Source organism: Strix uralensis, chromosome Z, assembly GCF_047716275.1.
Source record: "Strix uralensis isolate ZFMK-TIS-50842 chromosome Z, bStrUra1, whole genome shotgun sequence".
NCBI classification, from domain to species: Eukaryota; Metazoa; Chordata; class Aves; order Strigiformes; family Strigidae; genus Strix; species Strix uralensis.
In genome coordinates this window covers 30,789,954-30,805,959 of record NC_134012.1, presented here as the reverse complement: position 1 = coordinate 30,805,959, position 16,006 = coordinate 30,789,954, and the positions used below count along the sequence as shown (strand labels likewise).

Below are 16,006 nucleotides of genomic sequence, written 5' to 3'. Positions count from 1 at the left end.
TGGGCAGATCATGAGCTAGCGGCCCCCAGTACATGAAAACCTGGGTCCACAGGGCATTGTAGGGATCAAGACCCCCTCTCCTGTCTCACCTGCTGCTTCCTGGTGCTGTGAAACACTGTTGCCTTGTTCCCAGGCGTGTACACTGCCACAAGGGCTACCCCCGGCCCATTGCACACCGCACAGGTCCTCACAGATGTGTGCCTTTGCACAGCTAAGCTGTGGCCTGGGCCCGAGTGCCAGGGGTGCCAGGTCCCTGGCAGTGTGGAGGGCTATGCCTGGGAGTGCACATGGGCATAGGGGAGCTGAGCCAGGGTCCACCCCCTCACTGGTGGTCAGGCTGCTCAGGCCTCCTCACGCACCTCAGACCACCCCTCACATGTCCCAGACATGGCTGCACCCCATGTGGAGACCTGCTGGACTCAGTCCCTGGAGCCAAGGTCCCACCTAAATGGAATGGGCAAGTGCTTTGGGGATCATGACCCCCAAATGCTGCAGGGCTCCTACAAGTCCTTCCTGTGACAAGATGGGGGGGTGGCCCTCATGCCAAAGGACTGCATCAAGGACCTTAGGCAAGGAGAGGCTACAGGAGTGTCATCTCCTTTTTCTCAGTTAGGAAACATGCCTGTGGTGTAGAGAAAGCTGAAAGCCTGAGGAAGGCCTCAGCCTGCAAAAGGCAGAATCATCTGGCTGCTTTGAGAGGGCCTCTGAAACAACGTTGCTCCCCACTCACTAACAGCCACATCTCTCTGGTCTGTTTCTCCATTTTCCTCTTTAATTCTCTGTCCTGGTCAGAGCCCAGAGGCAACTGAGTGCCACACAGCCATTCACTCACCCCTTCCCCCCCGCAGCGCTGGGAAGGAGAAGAATGAATCAAAAGGCTCAGGAATGGAGGAGGACAGAGAGGGGTCACTCACCCATTATGGTCACAGGCAAAAGACAGGCTCATTAGGGGAGAGAAAAAAGATATCACTTTAATTCAAACCACTACCAACAGACAGAATGGGACAGTGAGAAGCGTTACCATACCTTAAAAACACCTCCCCCCATCCCTCCCTTCTTCCTGGGCCCAGTTTTGTTCCCGGTATCTCCACTTCCTCCTCCCCCAGCAGCGCAGGGGCAGGGGATGGGGGGTGCAAGTCAGTTCGACGCTTCTTCCTGCAAGGGGAGGGCAGGGGAAGCACTCTTCTGCGTTCTTCCCCCTGCTCCACATAGCGTCCCTCTCATGGGAGACAGTCCTCCACAGACTTTCTCCATCATGAGTCCTCCCCACGGGATGCTCCGGCATGGGTAACCTCCACGTGTTGCAGTCCTCTCAGCGCCAAAATACAACAGCAGGGTCCGCTTCGTCCCACAGAGTCCCGGGGTCCTCCGCAGGCCACAGGCGAATCTGCTCCTCTGGTGACACCCATGAGTGGCCAGGGATGGCCCTGTCATCTCATCACAGGATACACAGGCGTCTCTGCACTGTCACACCTTCTCCCCTTCTCCTCCTTCCTTCCACTGACCTTGGTGTTCGCAAAGGTGTCCTTCTCGCAACTCCTCGTTACAAGTCCTCCCCAACCCCCTCTCAGGTTTCCCTCCTTAAGTACATTATCGCAGAGGTGCAGCCACCATCACTAATTGGCTCGGCCTTGGCCAGAGGTGGGTATGACTGGGAGCCAGGGGAGATTTCAAGAAGCTTCTCACAGGGGACCATCGCTGTATCCCCCTCCCTCACTATCAAAAACCCTGCCACACAAACCCAGCACAAATGTACAATAAAGAAGGAGAGATAGTCTTAATCCTGTAGTAGCTATGCCGAGAGGATGCCACAAATGCAGTGATGCTTGTGTTCCTGCACCCTGTTTTTCCAAAGAAAAAAGATTGGATAGCTTTCTGGCAGTGTTGTTCTTTGGTGCTAATTTGTCCGTGGTTGACTGGGGGGTGTGAGCCCAGGGGCCCAGGGGATTGTTCAGATTTGTAGGACTTTCTCCATTAGATGCAGGATGACCAACCATGGTGAAAACCTTTTGGATGCAGTCGGCCACTGTGAAGGTGAGGCAGAGTTATGACATTCCTTGCATTCCTTGCATGTAATTTCAGGAGGCCATGCCTGGATTCAAGAGAATGACAGTGTTTTCCAAAGCCTGACAGTCCTGTTTCCACTAGTGAGTGGCTAACTGATTTGGTGTGAGAAACTCCTTGCAGGTAAGCTGCTGATTTAGGTCTCTGAGGCCATCTCAGAAACTCTTTGTCTGAAGAAAGTGAATATAGGCAACACTGACTACATCATTAGCATCTCAGAACAAAACAGCCCTTTGCAAGTAATCCCTGCAGTAATAGTCCAGTGAAACTTGGAATGTTGCTGCTACAGCTGAAGTAAAAGCAGTCCCAAAATTAATGCAAACACTCAGTACTTTTTGTGTGCTATTAAACAGATACATAATCATTAGCTGACAGAGTGCCCAGGTGACTAATACTAATCAGTGCATTTAGCAAAAAAAACAAAAGAACATCTTTTCATTTCTCCCTTCACAGGGACACAGGATCCTGTTCAGACTGGGGGGAACGTGGGGAGGTATCCAGGCTCAGCCCCTGCCCAGAGCAGAGAGAGTTCTGGGCTCAAACCAGGCTGCTCAGGGCTTCACCCAGCCGGGGCATGAAACCGCTAAGGACAGAGATGGCCCAACATCTCTCGGCCCCAGCTCCACTGCTGGGCTGTCCTTGTGGATCCAGCCCAAGCCTCTTGTGTTTCAGCTTGTGCCGCTGCCTCTTACACTTCTGCCATGTGCTGCTGTGACAAGCCCAGCTGTGTCTCCTGCATCCCTCCCATCACTGCCAGGGATGCTGCCAGGTGCCCCCGAATCTGTCTCTCCTCCTGGCTGAAACAGTCCCAGTCCTGCAGCCTCTCAGTGATCCTCTGCTGAACTCAGTCATGTTTACCAACTTCTTTCCTATACTTGATGCCTCAAAATGGATGCACAACTGCAGAGCAGAGGGGAATAATCACCTCCCTTGATCCCTGTGCCCCTGTTCATATGGCCCAGGATGCCACTAGCCTTCTTTATTGCCTGTGTCAGATGTCAGGACATATCAAAATACAGACATTTGCGACAGGGCTTGTAAATAAATATAGAATTGAACAGATAGTCAAAGGTGAAAACTGCATCTATTAAACATCTTTCCACTCCCGCCCACCTCCAGAATTTCCCTTATCTTTCATTTTGTAAAATGAAGAGTTATTTTAAATATTGGAACACTGCAGAAAACTGAAGAATAATACTTTCTAGAGAAATCTAAGTTTTTCAACTGACATGATTGAAAAATGTTTTGTCAGAAATTTCAGGGCCTTGCTACAAGACTTTGCTCATGCAGTTGTGTTCCTTCCAATGTATGTTCTGCAACCAAGCACCTCACAGATAGTTGATTTATTAGTGGTTCAGCTGATTTCCTGTAAGTTAAATTAAATTTTTGAAATAATTCTTGTTTTTATGAGACAAGAAATAATTATTTTAGATGAGTGATTTATGTTAAACTTGCCTAACAGATAGAGTGTTTCAATGATAAAAATTTCTGAAGTTCATAACTAGGGCAGCTATGATGATTGTAATAAGTTGAAAGTTTTTAAGTGTTATGTTTTTCCTTTAACTGTTTCTTTTAAATGTGATCCAGCCCTTCCTCCCATCTTTTATGTTCTCTCTTCCCCCTGATAAAATAAAATGGCAAAAAAAAAGTGACTGGGGTATGGACTCTTTTTATAAATCAAACATTTGTTCAAAGAGCCTCAGGATAGTTGAAATGTGGGTCTAAAGAGGATCTTAGAAGTCATCTAGTCCATCCAACTGTTCTGAAGTGCAACTGAATAAATTTAGATTTTTCTCTCATGTCTTATCTATTCTCTGATAGCTCTGTGTCTTCATATTATCACTGTAATCTGTTTCTATGCTTAACAAGCTACAATGAAGTTTTTTCCCCAACTCTGCCTTGCTGCAAATTACATCGGTTATTAATTGCCTTAACAAGGAAAGGAATTAATTGTGTCTTTTTTATCTCAATTTATGGATTTGAAGGCTGTTCTCATGCTCTGTACAACCTTTTGTCTTCTAAAGTGGACAAACTTTATTTCTTACTCTTTTTTTTTTTTTTAGGCTGTGTTTTCTTAACCTTTCTTATTCTTGTTCCACTTAATTCTTTACAACTTAGGTACCTCTTCCAGTTAAAGCCTTGCAAGCATCATTATGTCTTCTATCTTACCATAGCACAGAACGACACTGGTTTTAATACAGTGTTCCATTTGGGATTCTTACTCAGTTTGAAGTCCACTGTAGCCTTAGATCTTCCTCTGTTATTCATCAATCCTTCTCCATTTTATGTGTGTATATCTTGCTTTTTACTTCTGATATTTATGACTGCATTTCTCTATACTGAGTTCTATTATTCATGTAACGTTCCCCATTTATTAGGGTTATTTATTTATCAGATTCCAGCCCTACTCTGTAGAGTACCTGCAAACCCATTTGCTCAAAACTCTCAAAACTCAAGTACTCTTGCTTTCATATCCAACTTGTTTACTGAAAATACTGAACACTACTTCACCAAGCTGTGAGCTGATGCCTACTCCTATCTATTTGATAGTGATGGCTGCAGTCCCCCCTCCCCAGGGGGGAGGGTTTCTATCTGCTGCATACATGCTTCATGGTAATTTCATTTAGACCGTAGTTTCTCTAGTTTGCTTATCACAACCCTGTAGGAGTATCTTGAAGACTTGTATAGTCAAAATGCAACTTCAACATGAAAATAACATAATGGTTACTAGTGTGGTTTGCTTGTAAACTAATGACTTTCTTCCTCAGTTTCAAATATTCCTATCCAAAACTTCCATCATTTTATAAATCCTACTAATACTGAGTCTGGAGAAAATAAAACACTTCCATGTGTCCTGAAATGCTGTAAGATGTCCAGTGTAGTCACACCACTATATCATGTTCTCAGTACCTTCTGTTCTGAAGTTTCAGGAGATGGAAGGAAACGTAGGGTAATGTTGACTTTTCTGCTTTGGTGTTAGTCTGGCTTCCTCTTTCTTTTCTCTGTTGGAGCTGATCTAAAGTGGCTAAAAATCCAGCTGATAGGACAAGAGTGGCTCCTGCCACGTAGAAGCCTGCTCTGTAATCTCCAGCCATGTCCACGATCAGATCTGGAGAGAAACTAATGACAGTAATGTGAATTAGGTCAGCAGTGTGAACATATCCTCTCACAAAGGGAGTATGCTAGCTACATACCTGTCTTGCAGCTCTCTACATCAATGAATGCATGGAACATCACCCTATTACAGCATTTTAAAATTTGGAACACAATTCACGTCTCGTTTACTTTGCGTATGTGAATTGCTAGTAAAACAATATGCTATACAGTTTGAAGCACTTTCCAACCTAAAACATGTCAGACGATGAAGGTAATGTCAGAAAAAAACCCCAAATCATGCAGCTTTGTATGTGAGTAGCCTCATGCTCTGTGGTGTAGCTGTCATCAGCTGCTGTAATTTGGACCATAACTACAGCACAAGAGAGTTTAAAGAAGGTAAGGAGAGGCCTCTGCTGGAGACAAAGTTGGAGAGGTTGCCTGCAGGGTTATGGGCTTTCCTGTTCATTGTTTTACAGAGTCACAGATGTTAACAAAAAGACCGGGTTTTAGGTTGCTTTAAGTCAACCAAAATACCTAATGTTGTTGTGTACCATACCAAAAAAACAGTAGTATACTAGCAGTACTGCAGCAGTAGATGTGTTAGTATCGGCTGCCCTGTGGGTACAATGGCAGGTTCATTTGTGGGCTGATGAAGGCTGCTTGCTTGGTCTCCCACTAGAATGTTTGTCCACATTCAGTGTACTCCCTAGCCCTTGTTCCAATCTAACATCAGTCCTGCTAAGCAAAGGAACTCTGAATCCAAATCTTTTAGATTTTACTCTTAAACTAAGAGAGTAGTGCTCAAGAAGCACTCCTCTTCTATACCTTCTTTTTAGCCTACTATATATATAAAAAGGGGTCACATTGATCCCTGAGTAAACAGTACTAGTGAGCAACCACTATATAAATGTCTTGTTATATAAATGTCTTGTTATCTTTGTATTTTATTCAGATCTTCCCAACATACTTTTGATATTATTCTGTCTCAAATTCTCTATAAATCTTCCTGGTTCCTATATTTTCAAAAGTGAATTAAAATGTTCCAGTATTCAGTCTGACCCATTTGCAGCCTATTAGTGGTGTCATTACCACAAAAGTCACTGTAATGTGTGAGCAGTGGTCTTTGGATGATGACTCAGATTCACATTTTACAAGTCACATTGGTCATTTTTCTGCCATATCACTTGGTAAAGTCCCTACAGCTTGCAGCTTGTTTGTCTTGCATTTTTCCAAGATGACTTTGTCTCATTGCCAGCCCATAAATCCCTGTGCTGTCTCATTGTCTGCTTTCTCTTCCCACTGTTTTTATGTGCTGCCTCCCCCATTTATTATATTGGTTAGCTCAAATGCTGTCTGAAAACAGCAGGCATCTCTGTGAATATTTCCTTGAGGTTCACACACCCTAATGTTTCAAGCTGTTCAATTTGACCTTCTGTAGAAACCCGCCCAACAATACCAGCATTTATGCAACATCACTAAGTCTCAAATTTCAGTTTCTTGTCTGAAAGTATGGATCTTCTGCTTGTCCCAAACATGCACTTTCATAGCAAGACAGTGGGAGTCCATCAAGTGGGATTGTGTGGGATTCAGGAAGCAGGAACACCACCATGCAAACCCTGCCATTCTTCCCTGCTTTATGTTGAACACGTATCTCTAAAACCACAGAAAAGAGAGGGAGCAAGATATTTTGGAAAGGAATTAAACGGACTCTTTGTTTTTATATACTTCTTGGTCCAGACAATCCTGAGCTAAAAAAAGGGAGACATTTGGGTCCAGACCCAGATTTTTTCAGTTTGGGTTACCATTCCCCTTTCTTCTTGTAAACCATATTTGGCAGAGTATCATCTTAACTTACCAGCAAGAGGAGGCCCAACAAAACCTCCAGTGCTTCAAACTAGCATGAAAAACCGTAGAGCACTGTCAAAATCTGACATGCCTACAACATCTGCTAGCACTGTAATGTGAACGGTGACTCTTGTACCAAAGAAGAATCCATAGAAGCCAGTGAATATTGCCAAGGACAGGTAATTGTCAGCCAGTGGCAACAGCATCAGGGAAGTACTGATCAGTGTAATTGTCATTGTCAGCAAATGAACACTTTTGGTCATGTGGAGATTGTCATACCAGTCACACAGCTGTCTGCCTGCAAAGTCCACCACGGCCAAAATGGGTAGGAGGGATGCAGTCCACGATTCATCTATTCCCAGGCTGTAGGTAAGTGGAACTAGAAATAATGGAGGAACAAAAAAACTCCGAGCAGCTAATATGCCAAAAATGGCATAAAGTACAAACTCTGGTTGTCTCACAAGCATCCAGCTGAAGGTTTTGTGTATGACGGGAGACTTACCTTCTTTGTCTATCCTAGATGCACCATTGCCAGGTAGTGTCTCAGTTTCAGAATGGCTAGCCTCAAGGAGGCAGCTGCTTGCCAGGGGTCGCGTCAGTACTCCACAGACACAAATATTGAGTTGGATGCCACCTATGATCGAGTGCACCTTTCCATCCATACTGACTAATCAACCACTGGAAAAATGGCCCAAATATGAATGCAAAGGCACATTCTCCAGCACTGACAATAGCATTGGACAAAGCTCTTTTCTTGGAGAAATAATGGTTAACAATGCTAATGGCTGGTGTCCATGAAAAGGAAATCCCAGGTCCTGAAAAACACCAATAAAAATAGCACCAGTTAGACACTCTTGAGGTATTTTGTAAAGGTGGAAAGTAAAGCAGTCAGTGCTCCTTCATTTGCAAAGTTAAAAACTGGTAAAAGAAAAACAATTTTGTTCCTAGCAGAAGCATGAGCTCAGCTGTACTATGTATAAGGTATATTTGTGGTGTATGTTCTGTATGAATAAGTTGGATGTTCAAACAAAAAAGCAGGAGTATGAAGTATACATTATTATATTCTCACTGTGAAAGAAAAAAGTTGATTTGACAAGTTTGCCACTGGGTGAGAAATCACATGGCCATGTGGTTGAAACTAGACAGACAGATCTCAGAGTGCCCATGCTGCCCTAATTAAGGCTGTACTAGATCAGATCCTGAGGTTAGGCTGAGCTGTGTTTAGGATAGAAAGTGAGGGGGAATGTGAAGGAAGCTGGTGTATTACCTCTATTTGCTCTTCATTTTCTTGCCTGACTGCTTTGAGCAGGCTTCAAACCTGCTCTAACTTACAGTGATTTTAATGGCTCCCTAGAAACTATTTGGCAGACCAGGACTGCCAAAGGGCTCAAATTCCAGACATTTTCTCAGGCATCCAGCATGGAACTGGGAATGGTTTATTTTATTCCCTGCCAGCGTTGCTTCCTGTTCCAGGAAAATCTTCTAGCTGTTGGAGACAACTTTTTGGCCTGTTTTTTTCACCTGGAGTAAAGGAGAGGGTTGGAATCAGCTGAAAGCCTGGGCCTGTGTTCAAAATGTAAGTTTATTTGATAGAAAGTACAAAATTTGGGATCTCTATGTCCTTGTACTTCAGCACACTTTAGGTTCTTAAAACCTTCACAGAGCTCTTGGCTCTAAGTGAAAAAAAAAACTCTTTTCATTTTCTGGTTCCACATAATTTGCAGGTGAAAATTACTAGCATCTAATTATTCATCTTCTTTGTTGTTGCAGGTTTCTAGCAGAAATCGTTACTTCTAGAGTGGGACATGAGAGAAATTACTTTTAAAGATGGTTTCTCGTTCTAGTTGCTCATAAAATCAAAATAGAAATCAGATTTTAAAACTCCTATGATTAGCACCCTCAGATAAGGGCTCTGAGTTGCTGGTGAAAGAAATCCGTAAAGCCATAAAGTCATACCCTATAGGAAGCCAGTTGTTGCATACATCCAGACCACGTTGAGTCCAATAAATCCCAGTGCCACTCCTGAAAAAGCCAGGAGTCCTCCAGTGATCACAACTGCCCGGTGAGTGTATCCTACACATAGTGGGCTGGCAACAGGGGCTGGATCAACAGCAAAATAGGAGAAAGGTAAATACATTAGGAACATTAAGCTGGTCGTCAGGACCGAATAATCAAATAAAGCATTTGGAGGAGAAATACCCTTGAGACAATGCTTGTCTCAAACAGCCTGAATTCTGCTGGGCAGAGTTGTCAATCAAGATCTTAAAATTGGATCCTTGCTGATAGGGAAATGACTGTCCCTGAGGCACAGATTTTAAAATATATTCAAAATATGTGGACTTTTTTAAAAGGAAAGAGCATTTCAGTGCCTTTCTTGCAGAGCAGTTCTGCTGTTTCATGTACAGATTCAACTAGTGACATGACAGAAATTCATGTAGCGTTTTAGCAGAAAGTGAAAGCCCAGCCATAGAATCTCTAGGTTAATCTATAAAAATTAGTATTATTGAGACTGTATTATTGATATGGCTGTCATGAAAACTTTCTGGAGAAAACTAATCTTTATCTTCTAGAGCTTTGCAAAATCATCTGTTCATGGCATTGCAAATGTTTTATAAAGGACCAAAAATTGAGGTTTATTTTGAGGTAATATTTTTCCAGGAAATTTGGGGATCACTTCTTAAATTTTTATTTCAGCAGATTGCAGGAACTCTTCAACACATGAGGGCAAAGTTGCACCAGGTACAGATCTGACTTGATGCAGCAATTCCAAAAATGAAAGCACTGGTCTCTAGTCACTGTCTGGAAGCACCTGAAATGTTAAGGATATTTTTGCCTAGTTAAGGATGAGTTACACTGCCTGGCTTTTTTTCCGTCGGCATCACAGCGTTAAGATCAAGGCCATACCTATCACGGAAAGGCACTCTCTCTTCTATACGGATAGTTTCAAACCCCAATCGTAGCATTTTTTAAAAATAACCATGGCCACTAGAGGGAACTCAAGTAACACCTGACACCACAAGTTCTCGGTGGAGTTTCGTAGTGCGAACGGGGAGTCAACTCCCTACAAATTTATTTATATTCTGGAAATTGGAGTTCAGCTATAAAATTAAATTCGGTTAACAAGGACCATGCTTATAAATGGAAAGAAGCGGGGAGTCAATGAAGAGAGAGGAATGAGAAAGGGAGGTTTTATAGTAGTTTGTAGTGTGTTCAGCTGTGTTAAGTAAGATAAGAACAAAGAGAATTTGGTAGCTAGGACAAGTGAAATAAACCTGGCAGAGAGATATGCATGGTTGCAAAATCTGCAGAACGTACATTGTCTGACAGCAAGTAGCTGACAAGTTATACAAAACCCAAATGTCTCATCAGCATTTACAGCAAAAATACAATGATTTGATAAGCATGTAAAAATGATAGTGGAAGTCAGTTACAGTCCGTAAAATGTAGTGGAAGGGATGAGACAAGATAAAGCATATACAGTTGGACAACCATACATATATGATGAACAAAAGAAGACAAAAGTAGACTCAGGATACCAAGAGAGATCCATGGAAGTGCTTAAAGACAAGAGAAAGATCTGCAGCTGGAGGAGAAATACTACCAAAAAGAAATTTTTTTAATAGAGAATGAGGAGAAGAAATAGGCAGAAATTGAACATAGCAGGAGGAAGAAATAAGCTAGCCACTGAACTGAAAATGGAGAAGATAGCTAGGGTTGAGAGTCTGGAAGGATAAAGGGCAATACACAGAAAATTTACAAAAAACGGAAAGGGATGATAATCACAGTGCAAAGAGAAAGGTAATGGGAGATGTACATCTGTACCAGGAGAAGGCCTATGTGTGTGATGGGGAGAATCCTTGCTGTGATAAATTGCAGGTGTAAACCCCAAACGTAGAAGTATGTGCTCTCCTTCCACACAAGAGCTGCTGTTGAAAGGATCCAAATCGGAAAAATTAATAATTCACTGATCACCCTGCACACTGAGCCAAGTGACACTGAAGGTTTCCCAGAGGAACATATTAAGAAAGACTAAGGCAGGCCAGGAAAGATGTTCAAAAAAATGGAAGCTCAGATGATCTTTGGCAGAAAGTCTTCTGGTCCCTATAAATGAAGCAAAGGCAAGAGAAGGTAAAGAAAATTACCTTGTGACTTAAGACATTATGAACTGCTATACAGAAGGGCATTGGAACGTTTGGTCGTCAAGCTGCATTCACTGAAGGAGGATTATCTTCATAGGATTTCAAAGGATGAAAAACAATTTCTGCTGAAAATTATAGCTGCCTTCTTTGAAGTAGGCCAGCCTCACACCTAGCTAGGCATATACAGTTTTGCTGGTTTACACTTGGTATTATTATTTAGTATGCTCTATCCTTGATACATTCCTATAGAATGTAAATATATATTAAAAAAAAGCTCAGGAAAAAAATCCCAAACAAACAAACCAAAAAACAAACCAACAAAAAGCCACCCCAACTTAAAACAGGACTTTGAGTTCTTTTATATTCCTATGTTGCCTTTTCTTTTCTCATGAAGTTCATACATCTGAATGACGAAATAGTATCACAATAGGTCAGTGATAAGTCTGTAAACCAAATTGATAGAGTCCCATCTATTCATTTCTGTAGTCTGTGCGTAGGTGTAAAAGCAGGTTTTTAATTGATTTTTCAATTCTTTCTATCAGAATGAAACAATACTGCAAACCAAGCATCAAGGAGAGCAGTTTATGGAACTGATAAAATCTTTTCAACCCATGACTTGCTTTATCTCTTTACTTCGACTTTGAATTACTGTTTTGTTCTTTTGAACACATTTTTCAAAGAAAAATGAGTTGCTCATGATCTTTAGAAGTACTGCAATTACAAGCAATAATACTGATAGGTGTGGACTGAGTAGGATGCATAATTATATAGTGTCTATGCAATGAAGCATCTTCACAAAATTATGATTTATTATATAAGGATACTTACATAATAAGGATTCCTGGGAAACTGATGGAGCAGATCATCCTGAGTGCCATCATACAACATGTGTGGGACAACCAGATGATCAGGCCCAGTCAGCATGGGTTTATGAAAGGCAGGTCCTGCCTGACAAACCTGATCTCCTTCTATGACAGGGCGACCCGCTTATTGGGTGAGGGAGAGGCTGTGGATGTTGTCTACCTTGACTTTAGTAAGGCCTTTGGCACTGTTTCCCACAGCATTCTCCTGGTGAAATGGGCTGCTTGTGGCTTTGATGGGCACACACTTTGCTGTCTGGCTGGCCGGGCCCAAAGAGTTGTGGTGAACGGAGTTAAATCCAGTTGGCAGCTGGTCACGAGTGGTGTCCCCCAGGGCTCGGTTTTGGGGCCACTCCTGTTTAACATCTTTATTGATGATCTAGACGAGGGGATCGAGTGCACCCTCAGTAAGTTTGCAGATGACACCAAGTTGGGTGGGAGTGTTGATCTGCTCGAGGGTAGGGAGGCTCTGCAGAGAGATGTGGGCAGGCTGGAGTGATGGGCTAAGGCCAACTGGGTGAGCTTCAATAAGGTCAAATGCCGGATTCTGCACTTGGGCCACAACAACCCCCAGCAGTGCTACAGGCTTGGGGAGGAGTGTCTGGAGAGCTGCCAGTCAGAGAGGGACCTGGGGGTGTTGATTGACAGCCGGCTGAACAAGAGCCAGCAGCTTGCCCAGGTGGCCAAGAAGGCCAATGGCATCCTGGCTTGTATCAGGATTAGCGTGGCCAGCAGGAACAGTGAAGGGATCTTACCCCTGTACTGGGCACTGGTGAGGCCGCACCTCGATTCCTGTGTTCAGTTTTGGGCCCTCACTACAAAAAGGACATTGAATTACTCAAGCGTGTCCAGAGAAGGGCAACGAAGCTGGTGAAGGGTCTGGAGCACATGTACGAGGAGCGGCTGAGGGAACTGGGGTTGTTTAGTCTGGAGAAGAGGAGGCTGAGGGGAGACCTCATCGCCCTCTACAACTCCCTGAAAGGAGGTTGCAGAGAGCTGGGGATGAGTCTCTTTAACCAAGTAACAAGCGATAGGACAAGAGGGAATGGCCTCAAGCTGTGCCAGGGAAGGTTTAGACTGGTTGTTAGGAAGTATTTCTTTCCAGAAGGGGTTGTTAGGGGTTGGAATGGGCATCCCTGGAGGTGTGTAAGAGTCGGGTTGACATAGCGCTGAGGGATATGGTGTAGTTGGGAACTGTCAGTGTTAGGTTAACAGTTGGACTGGATGATCTTCAAGGTCTTTTCCAACCTTGATCATTCTGTGATTCTGTGATACTTACCTAGTGCAACTATGTATCTATATGAGAACACTAGGGTGGACTTGACAAACTCCGTACAGTTCGTGCCTGCACGTTTGGAATCCTCACCATAATGGGAAGAATCATGCAATTTACAAGGGCACAAAGGATTCTGTGAAGAGCTAAGTTAAGAGTGAAATGCACTATGTTTGCTATTTTTCTCTCCGTTGTTTGGTGAGAGGTGTATTTGACCTGATCCCATAGTTCATTACCTTTGACTGGGATAGTTCACTCTCTCTTCCCTTACTTTGCTTGCATGGTCTTGTCTTTCTTATGCTATGAGTGAACTGAATTTTTTTTTCTTTTTAACTTGGTTGACTTTTCTGTTAGATCAATGACTTGGAATCATTCTAAGAGGTAAAAAGGAGAGCCAGAACTGGCCATATATGGAAGGAAGGGGGATCTTGGGGAACACAAAAAGGAGAAGTGGGGGGAATGCAGAACTGAAAGTCACCATTTTGGTAGCAGATGGCTTATCTACTAGGCAGGGTCACAGTCTTACATCTTAAAGTACTTTGAAAAAGTGACAGTACTTTGAAAAAGTGACAGTCACTGTGAGACCAATGAACTTGCACAGACTGATTTAAGAGCTTGATCCAACAGGCTCTGCAGTTCTTAGGATTATTTCCAATGAGTTTGATACAAAGCCTGTAGGACAATTGAATCATAAGTCTAGGTACATAAAGTTCTTTAAGGCAATTCCATTCCATGTCTGACACATGGATTTTTATGACAGGAAGCAAATGCCAATTTTCTGTAGAGGCAGAAGAAGGAAGTATTGTCCTTACATGTTTTCATTTTGCCGCTTTTTTAAAGAAAGATCTTCAGAATTTTTTAAATAGTTAAGACATTAAAATAAAGTGCTAGAGGAGCACTTCTACCTGCTTCCTAAATGAAAGATGACAGTAGTTACTGATGTCATCCAGGAAGTGGTGCTTGCAAGTTCATCAAAGTGCTGCTGGATTTCAACAAAGAACAGACCAAAAGTCTTGAGGAGAGCAGCAGTGAGGCCCATCACCATGAAGGCTGATACTACCACAACCCATCCATAGCCACCATCTGGTGGATTGCTGTCTTTGGCCTGCATCTTTTCTAATTATCAGATCTTCTCTCAGTTTTTTTTGCTGGGGTGGTAGTTCTGGTGTTGAGGACTTTTAACAGATCTGCAAATTAGGAGAAGGTCCAGTGTTAAAGAAATTAATTAAAAGATTCTAGGACAGGCTTACACAAGTAATTACCACGTGAAAACACAATATGCATTTCAGTGGTTTGATTGAAAATATCACCTGGGAAACAGATGCTCCAGGAGTCAGAGGGCAGAGTAGAAAGTAAAGCAAAGAAAGTAAAAAAATGAAGAAAGGAAAAATGTTCAGGTAAGGAAAGCAGAAAAAAGAAACATGCAGATGTGAAAACAGGAAAGGAGACAATGGTAAAAGAGATGCTGCAGACACTAAGATTTTCAAAGATAGGCCCAGGATCCCACCGATTCTAGTAACTTCAAGAACCTTACCCCACCCACTTTTCAAACCAATTACATTATAGTAATTATAATTAAATAATTAAATATATTAAATAATTAATAAATTATATAAATTATAATTACATTATAGTAAACAATTAGGAAATAAAACGCCTGACAGTATATGATATTTTCTACCATTCTTTGGGCATTGCAATAAACTTCACGAACTTGAAAGCCATCAAGGCAGTTAGTTGTTCATACCCACCAGCATCTCATCATAATTGTGTGTATGGATAAAGCATAATTATATTTGCTAAGTTGCTCCTATGAGTGGTATCACTAGTGTGACAGAGTAAGAGGTAGAAAAAAAGAAAAGATTCCTAACCTTAAACTCTCAGTTTCAATCTTCTGGGTATCCATGTAAATGGAAATAAATGGAAGCTACTTCACTTATCTGGAAGTCTAAACCTAGTGGACTTTACATTCCTGAAATGGCAGCCTCTCAAAGAAAAATTTCACCTTTTATTTAGCAAACACCAAAATTACATTTAAAACCAAAAGAATTTAAGTTGAAGGTATTGACTATGGGATCCTCTCAACCTTGATACTGTCTATTTAACCACTGCATAAGTTCCAGGAATACTGCAAACCTGCTTTTTCTGCTTGTACTTTGTCTCTAAAATCCCATGTGAAGTGACAACTTTGACTAAAGAGTGGGAATGTATAAACTTAATACTAACTCTTGCTGTTGTTGTAAGCAATACTCTAATTCAGAACCATGGCAATAATTTCTTAGTAATTCCAGTGGCAACAGGTCCTCTCTGTGTAAACAGGATGTGTGTAATCTCAAAAATGGTATTCAGCATGAAACTGGGTGTTACTCTGGTATCCGAGGAGTGTATTAGGGAAACAGTATTAAATATGGTACTGGACATCTGAACACTACCTATACACTGTGAAATTTTGGAGGTCCCCAACACATAATACTATGGATACTAAAACTTTACGTGGAAACATTAGATAAATCACAGAATCACAGAAGATCATCCAGTCCAACCATTAACCTAACATTGACAGTTCCCATCTACACCATATCCCTCAGCACTATGTCAACCCGACTGTTAAACACCTCCAGGGATGGGAACTCCACCACTGCCCTGGGCAGCCCATTCCAACGCCTAACAACTGCTTCTGGAAAGAAATGCTTCCTAACAGCCAGTTTAAACCTTCCCTGGTGCAACTT

General features: G+C 42.4%; 1 protein-coding gene across 1 annotated transcript; it reads right to left on the bottom strand.

The window, feature by feature from the left end:
* Nucleotides 1-4,946: 4,946 nt before the first annotated feature.
* LOC141937705 (monocarboxylate transporter 13-like) lies at nucleotides 4,947-14,388 on the bottom strand. The gene is given in 5 exon segments (XM_074855767.1): nucleotides 4,947-5,173; nucleotides 7,016-7,647; nucleotides 7,649-7,820; nucleotides 8,962-9,105; nucleotides 14,187-14,388. Coding segments are annotated over 5 exon segments (1,377 nt in total).
* Nucleotides 14,389-16,006: the final 1,618 nt, after the last annotated feature.